The 10,872-nt window shown below is 45.1% G+C and overlaps 1 protein-coding gene across 1 annotated transcript; it reads right to left on the reverse strand.

The window, feature by feature from the left end:
- Positions 1-749: 749 nt before the first annotated feature.
- On the reverse strand, positions 750-2,423 carry LOC135051330 (uncharacterized). The gene is made up of 3 exons (XM_063957385.1): positions 2,357-2,423; positions 2,069-2,281; positions 750-1,454 (listed from the first exon to the last, which is right to left on the reverse strand). Exon 3 carries the CDS (start codon positions 1,441-1,443, stop codon positions 787-789), a length of 657 nt encoding a protein of 218 aa, XP_063813455.1. The 5' UTR covers positions 1,444-1,454; positions 2,069-2,281; positions 2,357-2,423; the 3' UTR covers positions 750-786.
- Between the last annotated feature and the right edge of the window lie 8,449 nt (positions 2,424-10,872).

Genomic DNA, 10,872 nt, shown 5'->3' on the forward strand with positions numbered 1-10,872 from the left:
TCATCGCTCTTCGATAAATTTGAGGAGGGACAAATGCCTGATGGCTGGCTGTTGGGTATGTTTAAAATGTTTTGTGTGTATGTCTTTTAACCACAAACTCGAGTTTTGATGAGGTGAAAGAATAATCTAACATATGTACTAATGTTGACTATATATGTTTTTCAGGTGATGGGGGTTACGGCTGCTACTCTTGGCTCCTTACTCCATTGTCCCAACCTGATTCTCCTGCTGAACACAGTTACAATCATGCACATAAGGCTACGTGGAATGTGATAGAAAGATGTTTTGGTGTGCTGAAGTCACGGTTTCGTTGTCTGGATAAATCTGCAGGCCTTTTGTTGTATAGTCCCTCAAAGGTGACTAGAATTGTGTTCTGCTGCTGTTTTCTCCATAATCTGTGTTTAAGTCAACATCTGGCACATGATGAGGGAGAAAGCAGTCAGCAAGCAGAGGAGTTAGAACCATCTGGTGACAGTGTGAGTACAAATGTAGGGAGGCAGGTACGGCAAGAAGTGATCCTGCGCTATTTTTCAGGTCAGTTTTATTAGGCTGTAATTATCCTTGACTAAACACTTTGCACTACTTTCTATTGTGTGTTATGTTACTTACTGTTTGTTGTTTATAGTGGTGTGTACATTGTGCTTAGTTTATGCTAAAAATACATTTTCAGTCATTACCCATGAAAAACATACATACATACAGAGCAGCTTCGACAATGTTGGAGACGGACACAGGAAGTTGTGTGTTTGTCAAATACAAATTTTTATTTTTCAAATAACATTGTGGTTATTTTTTGCGCTTGTGTGTGCTGGGTGCTGGCTCACTGGCACGTGCTCTTGAGGATCGCCGAACAGGGGAGGTTACTGGCGTTTGGATAGGGGTCGTGGTCCCCGAGCTGGAGGTTACTTGGTGAGCTCCCATCAATGAAATATTGCTGCTCAAATTATTAAGGCTTGCAATCAGCTGAGTGTTGGTTGCAGTGTGGCTGGCTACAATCCTGGATAACGACTCATTCACCACTTGGTTGTGCTGAATGAGCTGAACGAGTGCCTGCTGATGGCGCTGTTGCTCATCTATGATGCGCGATAAATGTGCAAGCATTTGGCTGTTGTCAGCCCTTATTTGCTCCATTGAGGTAGCCATTCGCCCTACTTGTACTATCAGTCTGCCCGAGTTGCGACTAATACGCGGTAGATGATGGGGCAGACTGGCAAGGTGTTGTGTATGTGCGGTCAGGCTGGCATTGCTTTGGGCCTGTTGGCTTGTCCAACTGGCCCAAAAATCATCTGGTATTTGGCTTGGGGGCGGAGCTTGTGCCAGTTGTGGACTGATGGAGGCTTGGGGGATATCCTGCAACTGTATTGGCTGGCTTGGGTCAACAGGTGTAAGTTGCAGTGTGATGGTTGCCTGTTGGTCTTGTCCCTGCTGGTCCACGTCGGCCATCAAGCTGGGCTCTGTATGGGGTGGGCAACATGCAATGTTTATTTGTAAAAAAATTTCAAGGCTAATTCTACACATTACTACATTCATAATACTCCATTTTTAATCTTTTTGGCGTTGATTTTATAAACTTATAATGTTTTTTATGTTCTAAAACATATATACCAACACAGGCGGAAACATAGACAGATTTGCATAATCCTCACCTAACTAACTCCCCTCCACAGCATTACACTGTTAGATTCCCTCCCCTGACCACGATATCGACTACTTACCTGGATAGTCCAGAGGAGCGGAGCAAGTAAGCCATCTACATACTGGACAGGGGAGATGTGTGAACACTCTAATGTTGTGGATAGTGTTTTTTATATTTAATTGTATTCATATTTTATTTAAATGTGCACGTGTGTGGGCCCAATTTTAATATAAATCTTTTTTTTAAAAAAAATGATGTTGTCGAGAACATCCACTAAGACCTTATATAATAAATTTTTAGCACCTTTAGCAATTGAAGACGTAACAACACATTGCTTGTTCTGGAAAACATGTAATCTCCAAACCAACTAACAACATATTAACTGTACTGTGTATATTATTGCTTATGTGTTTAATTTCTGTTTTTACTCACCAGATAACTGAGGGGATCGGGGCTCATCACTCTGAGAACTCGCCAATAGTGCCAGTGGTGGCTGGGGTGACACTGCCGAAAGTCGTCGCCTGGGTGGGGATGATGGAGCCGCAGATTCCGAGCCAAGACGCCGTGTCTTACTTGGCCTCCTGGGTAAGTGGCCCAAGCCCTGTGATGGGCGCCTTACAGGAGGTCGGCTTCCAGAAGCAGAACCTATGTGAAAATAAAAACATTAATATTTTGTACTTCTATGTGTTTTCAGAATATGTGACTACAGTGAAGACTTACCTGCAATCCCAGCCTCATCCTGACTTGTCTGAGGCCTGTCTGGCCGGCTGGTCTGTGTGACTGTTGAAAAAGTGTACCAAACATTATTACCATGCTTTGTGTAAAAATAACCACTGCAAAGCCTTATTGTACTGTAACCATCTATTAGGTATTGGTTAACCAAATAATTTCAGCTTAAGAGCTTCTAGCTTCATTATTTTGTGTTGTATATCCAAATGTACATGATGTGGCACACAATAAATATGTTAAATTTTTGAATTATGCCTCAGATATTGCAGAGATTGACTACTTGCAAATGTTTTTAAAATGTAATGTTGCAAAAATTGCACCGCTTTTCAGAAGTAAAAAAAAAAAAAAACCTTTTTTAAATAAGCAGACAACACAGATGTCCAAGCATTATCGCCAAAAAAAAATATTTTTTAGTTTAAATAAAAAAAAAACATTGCACATGTTTTTGCGCAATATTTAATTTAACAAACAGCCAATGCAAGGTGAAAAAAGCACATTCTAAACACAAACACACCTTAAGGGAGCATAGGCCTGCAATATGTGAAAAACAATATATGCATCCTTTACCCTTTAAAAATGACATTTACAACATTTAGCGGACATTTAAAAAACAATATAACAAATCAAACTTACCATCCTGCGTGGGTCGGTCCGAATCCCGGACATGAGTAGCAGACACCACTTCTGCAGGAATCAATGCCCGCACAGGCTCCTCCCAGTCCCGATAGCTTGCACGGAAAGGTGGGCCACCTCCGGTTTTACGTGCAGATTTGGCCTCTTTGGCCATCTTGGCCTTGACACGCCGCTTAATATCATAAAACCTCTTGCGGCACGTGTCCTCAGTCCGCCTCACCACACCCTCACTATTCACAGCAAGTATTACTTGCCCCCACAGGACAGACTTCCTGCGGGAGGACACCTTGCCAGCATCCTGACCAAACAATTGGCGATGGTGCTTCATCAGCTCACGCACCAAAGCCATGTTTTCAGCATAGCTGAACTTTATATTCCTGCCAATCTTGGTAGTGGTGCGTGGCTGCGGAGCCACAACACCATCACTATCACTGGAAAATACAGCAACAGGCACCCCCTCCTCCTCCTCCTCACTAACCTCCTCCCTCTCACTACCCCCCTCCACCTCACTAACAGCCTCCACCTCACTACCAGCCTCCACCTCACTACCAGCCTCCACCTCACTAACCTCCGCCACCACACTGACCTCTGAGTCGGACATGACAAACAACAAAAAACACTGAAAAATCAAAACACAAAACACACTCCTCAACTACTCCTACTACTACACACCACACAGCCAACACACACGCTCACTCACTCACTCACAAACAATGACAAAAGACTGTAAAAAAAAAACAAGGACAAAAAAATTGACAAACTGTGAAAAAACAATACTACAAATATGACAAGACTACTTACACACACAGTACAGCACTCAACAATCACCAAACTCCGCTCCAAATCCACCAAAAACTCCACCAAACTCACCAACTCCAAATACACCTTCCTCTCTCCTCTCCACTAGCTAAACCCACGAGGTGCGGAGTGTTTGGGGCGGTTTTATAGTAATATGCACAGACACTCCTCCTTCACGAATACAACCAATCACGGCCGCGTGACGTAAACGAAACTTAGGAGTAAAAACGCGGCAGCAATTTCCAAATCACTGCCGTAACAGACATGTGACGCAGTCGTAAAAAAAACCATCAACGCGGCCGCGAAATAGCAAACGCGGCCGCAATCTACATCAGAAAAGCACGAGTGACATCGACATCGGAAGAAACGAAAAATACGAATACGACAGCTTAGTAAATTAGTCGTAATCAATTCAAAAAGTTGCAATTTTACACTGTCGATGTCATTCGTGATTGAACTTGGACATGATTCTGGAAAATACGAATCTTAGTAAATTTACCCCTCTGTCTCTGTTTGCACTTCTGTATTTTATGTTACATTGAGAACGAACTGCCTATTTGGTCCCTTCTACCATAAACATATATGTATCTCTTATAGTATGCAGTCATTATCGATAGCAAGATGTCCACAGTCAAAATGTAGACATGGACAGAATGTCAACATAGTGAATGTGGATAGGCAGAATGTCGACGGTCCATTTTAGGGTTATGGTGAGGCTGCGATTACGGTTGTTTAGTAGAGTTAGCGTTCAAATCTGTCGATAGTATTCCAGTGCCGACATGGTGAATGTTGACATTTGACGCGTCAAAATAATGTCAACATTGTGAACCACACCCTCTCCTAGTGCATGTCTGTAGAGAATATAAAAGTCTAAGCAATGTCTCTCTCTTTAACCAAATGACTTCCATTTTGTGTATCGTGCCATTATGTGGCCTATTAATTGTCTAAGAATCAGTGACGCCACTGAGGCAGAACCTGGCTAATATGCATGAGGCACAACTTTTATTCATGGGCTGTCATTCCTTATGTCTCCATATGCTACATTCTCATAAATATTAGAAAATGGCTTCCTACAACTGGGTGTAGGAGACAAAGGGCTAGGTGCATCATCGCTTGGAGAGTATTGAAATGGAGAGAGAAAAAGTACCAGCCAATCAGCTCTTAACTGTCATGTCACAGGCCCTGTTTGAAAAATGACAGTTAGGAGCTGGTTGGCTGGTAGTTTATCTGTCTCAGTTTTATCACTCCCCAGACAATGATGCATCTAGCTCAGATTCACTTTAAGGGGTCTATTTACTAAGCCTTGGATGAAGATAAAGTGGATGGAGATACAGTACTAGCCAACCAGCTTCTAGCTGTCATTTTTCAAACCCAGCCTGTAACATGGCAGTTAGGAGATGATTGGCTGCCACTTTATCTCTATACACTTCATCGCCATTCAAGGCTTAGTAAATAGACCCCTAAATCAACAATAATTTAGAATGGAAGTTTCACTGCTAATTTGATCCTCAGATTCCTACTACACCACTTGAAGCAAGGTAAAAAGTCTCTTACAGTGTATGTGGTAAAACAACTGAATAGAATGTCCATCTTGCATGTTCAACTCTGCTTTCAGTCCATTTAAATATCAAAGCTGTACAAAGTATACTCAATAGTTGCACATAGATAATTGCGCCCCTAAGAAAAGCCTGGTCATCACAATCTAGAATCCTAATAAAAATAACACAACCATGGATTTTCTGCTGTGAACAATTATAAATGATACCAGTTTTGATCCAGCATCACAAACAGACTGCAGATCCATTTTATTTATAACACGTAACACTGGGCAATGGATGGAGAATGCTATGTGATTGTGTCATACAGTATTTATGGCATTAAATATAAGACAGTGTAAAAAAAAATAGCTGTGCAGTGATAGCTTGCATAGGCCATGACATGGGATCATGACTCAGCCTAATCCGTCTTACATGTACTATATAGAATATGTGACCCAGAGTTGACATACATGACATTTGCTTTCACCTCTCCTTCCCTGCAACAAGACTTGTAGCTACTATATTACTTTACAAGAGGCTGTTAAAAAATGCCTTTAAATAGCACCACTTGCTACGCCTCAGGGGCAGGAGTGTCTGCGGCTAGTCAAGTGTTCCAAGGTTGTAGAGTGTCACAGAAGGAAGGAGGTAATTATAAAATTGTAGGGTGGTTCTACTCACAGGTTGAGATGCTGGAGCACTGGTTGGATACACACAAACACACACCCACACACCCACGCACACTTAGTGGATAAAATAGAAGTGTGCAGAGATGAAAAGAAAATGATTGGATTAGCGAGAAGGTTACATGAAGTGAAGTGACTCAAAATAAAAAAGGAATGAATGGAAATACATGGGAAACAAATTTCAAAGTATTTGTGTGTTCCATGATATTTTCAAAGTGGGTGTAATGGATGTGCATGAGTAATATCATTGCGTGATGTGGGCTGAATAGAACCACGTTTGAGGAGTGTTAGTAGTGCAGTTTCAGGTCCGGAATATTTAACTATTCACACAGGGACCAGGGAAAAACTTCTTTTGATCTAGTGAACACCTTAACCCTTTTGTTCTAGCTTAAACGTTCCTTCAGTGAGAGGATACTTAATGTCCCCTTAGTCCCAATGATCTAAAATATAGCAAAGCAACAAATGTGACAGCCTCCAGTGTTGGACTGCGGCATGAAGGGCTCACAGGTGTAATGCAATGGCAGGGGCAACTGAAATAGTAGCATGTGAATGGGTGTGTTTGGTGGCCAGAAGAGGTGTAGCCAGTTGCTAAACAGGCAAGGGCAGCTATCAGAAGGTAGGCAGGGCCGGTTCTAGACCTTGTGGCGCCCAGGGCGAAAGTTTCCATTGGCGACCCCCCCAAACAGACAAAACAGGGTTACTGCGTGCTGTAGGCGCGCACCAAAAAATAGGGGTGTGGTGTCATAGGGAAGGGGTGTGGCCACAGTTGTGCCCCCAATAGACTTGCCTCCTGTAGTTTTGCCTCCTGTAGCTGTGCCCCCTGTAGTTTTGTCCTCAGTAGCTGTGCCCCCAGTAGTTGTGCCCCCTGTAGATGTGCTCCCTGTAGTTTTGCCACCAGTAACTGTGCCCCCCAGTAGTTTTGCCCTCAGTAGATGTGCCCCTAGTAGCGGCGCTTACCAAAAAAAACCTCACCAGCCACGCTCCTGCTTCTCGACCGCTGCTGCTGTCCTCCGTCTCCGGCCGCCGCTCCTCGGATCTATGGGAGAGACATCATGACGTCTCTCCCATAGCGCCACACACTGCACAGACACTAGAGGTCAATTATGACCTCTAGCATCAGCGGCCACTCCCACAATGTTGTGCGGTGCGCGATGACATCAGGCGGACCGCACGGCACCAGTAGCGACTCCTGCCATGGCAGCGGCGGCAGCGCCCTCAGAACAGCGGTGCCCCGGGCAAAAAGCCTGCTTGGCCGTGGCAAAAGCCACTACTGAAGGTAGGGGTGGGAGGTTTCAGTCAACAGACAGTGGACATGGCAGCCAGCATCAGTGTATTTTAAACTATATCCTGGTCCAAGCAGAGTGCACACTGCATCAATGGTGCGGAGGGGGGGGGGGGCACTAATTACCTGGGCCCAGGATGCTGGAGGGTACACATGTACTTATGCCTGGCGCCATCTTCACAGTGACAATTTTGGGAAGATGGCCGCCGCACATTGAAAGCAATGAATCTGACGCTGTGCCAGAATCTTTGCTATCTAGTGCACATGCACCATCTTCCAAAATATCACGGAAGTTGGCACCGGCCATGGAGAAGGGACCCGCTTCCACCAGCAAGCAAGGTGAGAAGCAGGTACCCTGCCCTGCACCCCACCTCTTCTTCCCAGGAAAGAATGGTACCTCATGTGGAGCACAAAGTGTCCCACATGTGGGTGTTGACACGCCCACTTTTTAGGCCAAGTCCCTATTCTGTTACCGGGCCCTGGGGTGGCCCTGCATGCATTAGATATTATCAGTCACTATCATGGTGCATTGCATAGAGCTCACTAGAATACTGTATTGTATAGATATTGTATAGCCTCTGCATTAAATGCTCATTACATGGAACTTTGTATTTGGGTATAGTTCTTTAAATATGACTTTTTGATATATTTTGTTGGCTGCATAAATATTCTTATCTGTTGTTGCATAATTCTTGCGCACAGTGGGCATGATTCTGGTGCGGTGGTAGAAAGCATAGCTCCCACTTCCTTGCATGATATGCGCTACTAATACTACACCTGAATTAGGCCCTCTGTTTGTGTGGGCACTGCATGTATGTGGGAAATAGTGAGCACTAAATGTATCCGTCATTGTACAGTATATTGTGTATGTTGGTATGCGGTCAATTTGCCGGCTATCCGGATCCTGGCGGCCAGGTTACAGACTCTGAAATTTCAATCGCCACCCGGAATTCCCACCTAGGTGGTGGTCCACGCCACCACCCGAGGCAGAATAGATTAGTGCTTTGGCCGCCACCGGGCACGATTTGTGGCGAGCGTAGTCAGCCCACAAAGGTACACGCTGCGCTCGCCGCTGGTATTCCAGCTGTCGGGATTACGGCATCGGAATGCTGACCGCTGGGATCCCAACAGCAAGGATATCATACTGATCCCTGTATGTTTATATTGTTAGTGTGCTGTGCACAGGGGGCCCAATTCAGATCTCAAAGGATGTGAGTTGCATAGCGCAAAGTACCAATGTTTCATACTTTGTGCACTATGGGTCCTGCATCATTGGATGCACTATTGCTACAGATGTCACGGTGACAGTCTGCAGCCATTTCTGGGTGTGCAGGGGGTGGCAACAGCCTCTGTTTCCCAAAATGGATGTGTGTTGCTGCCATCCAGGACAATAGAACTTTCTTCACTGATAAAATCCTCCCAATAATTCTTTACAGATTCAAAATAATCTAAAACTAATACTGTAACTATCATTGGATCCTGTTCACCCTTTGGGGGTCATTCCGGGTTGATCGCTAGTTGCTGTTGTTCACAGAGCAGCGATCAGGCTAAAAATCGGCATTTCTGCGCATGCGTATGCACCCCAATGCGCAGTCGTACAGGTACAATGTGCATCGTGGGTTTGCAGAGTCTAGCGAACTTTCCTGTTGCACGGCCGAACGTGGGAAGATTGACATGAAGAGGGCGTTTCTGGGAGTGAACTGACCATTTTCAGGGAGTGCTTAGAAAAACGCAGGAGTGGCAGAAAAAACGCAGGCGTGGCTGGGCGTTTGCTGGCCGGGTGTGTGACATCAAAAGCCGTCCCTCCATCGTTAGAATCAACACACACAAAGAGTAACTACAGGGCTGGTCTTGTTTTGCACAAAAAGATTTTGCAGGCGTTTGCACTTCTGCAAAGCTAAAATACACTCCCCAGTGGGCGGCGACAATACGTTTGCACGGCTGCTAAAAACTGCTAGCGAGCGATCAACTCGGAATGACCCCCCTTTATGCTGTAAGTTTGGCCATTTCACATTCAGAATTATGCAGTAACATGGAAAATTGTTGCACAGCACTGCGCATATATCGGGATGTCATGATGCACCAGGAGGATCTTTTCTTCTTATCATGAAATCGTGAATAAGGAAGGTTGTCAGATGGGGGAGATGTAGGTGATCACTGTGGAGTGAAGGGTGTAGGAAGGAGCAAGTGATTTTACCCGAGTGCATCCTCCCCCCCCCCCCCCCCCCCCCCCCCCCCCCAGTGTAATGCTGCGAACAGGGACACCACCCAGAGGAGATGAAAACATGATGGCGTAGGAGATGAGAATTGCATCATCGCAACCTGGTTCCGCCACTTCCTAGTAAAATAGACAGCATTCGGGAGATTGGCCTGATCTACCTGGAGCTTGTGGGGACTTCCCAAAACGTGTGTGTCACCTAGATGTTCCAGGAAGGAAGACAAGTATGTGCACATGTAGTAGGTAACATTGTCACACGACACACAAGTATACCTTGGAGGCTTCAGCACGCCCTCAGTGTGCATGGTTTAAAGATAACTCCAGTTAGAGCCTGTGCTTAAACATGGATATCCTTAAAATCTGGACTGTAATAGCAGAGTTTGGGACTATAGTATAAGGTCTAAAAAGTAACACTGTAAATAGTGTCACACAACATTGCATGATTACCCACAAGACAGATATGATTCTTTACGTGCTGTTGAAAATCACAGACAAAGGAGTCCATGCTAGAGATGAGCGGGTTTGGTTCTCTGAGAACCGAACCCTACCAAACTTCATGTGTCAAACACGGGTCCGAGCCAGGCTCGGTTGTTCCCGCCTGACTCGGAAAACCTGAACGAGGCAAAACGTCATCATCCCGCTGTCGGATTTTCGCGTGATTCGGATTCCATATAAAGAGCCACGCGTCGCCGCCATTTTCACTCATGCATTGTAGAGGGTACAGAGAGGACGTGGCTACGTTCTCTCAGTGTCAAATCTCATATCAGTGCTCAGTATCAGTGCTTATTGCTGCTCAGTAATACTAGTACAGTGTCTCTCTTGTGCTGCATCTTGCTGCTGTAGGGTGCTGTGGTAGTAGTGTCCTGTGACTGGGCATCGGTCATCATCATTCTAGTCACAGTGGTATCTGGGGGGGTGACAATTCCAGAGTGCTTTTGTGCCGCTCAGTAATAGTTACTAGTACAGTGTCTCTCTTGTGCTGCATCTTGCTGCTGTAGGGTGCTGTGGTAGTAGTGTCCTGTGACTGTGAATCGTTCATCATCATTCCAGTCACAGTGTAATCTGCGGTGGTGACAAGTCCAGAGTGCTTTTGTGCCGCTCAGTAATAGTTACTAGTACAGTGTCTCTCTTGTGCTGCATCTTGCTGCTGTAGGGTGCTGTGGTAGTAGTGTCCTGTGACTGTGCATCGGTCGTCATCATTCCAGTCACAGTGGTATCTGGGGGGGGTGACAATTCCAGACTGCTTTTGTGCTGCTCACTAATACTAATATAGTGTCTTGTGCTACATTGTGCTGCTCAGTGTCAGTTCTCAGTAGTATCATCAGTGCTCAGTATCACTGCTCATTGTCTTGTGG

The sequence above is a fragment of the Pseudophryne corroboree genome, chromosome 2 (genome assembly GCF_028390025.1).
Source record: "Pseudophryne corroboree isolate aPseCor3 chromosome 2, aPseCor3.hap2, whole genome shotgun sequence".
Taxonomy (NCBI): Eukaryota; Metazoa; Chordata; class Amphibia; order Anura; family Myobatrachidae; genus Pseudophryne; species Pseudophryne corroboree.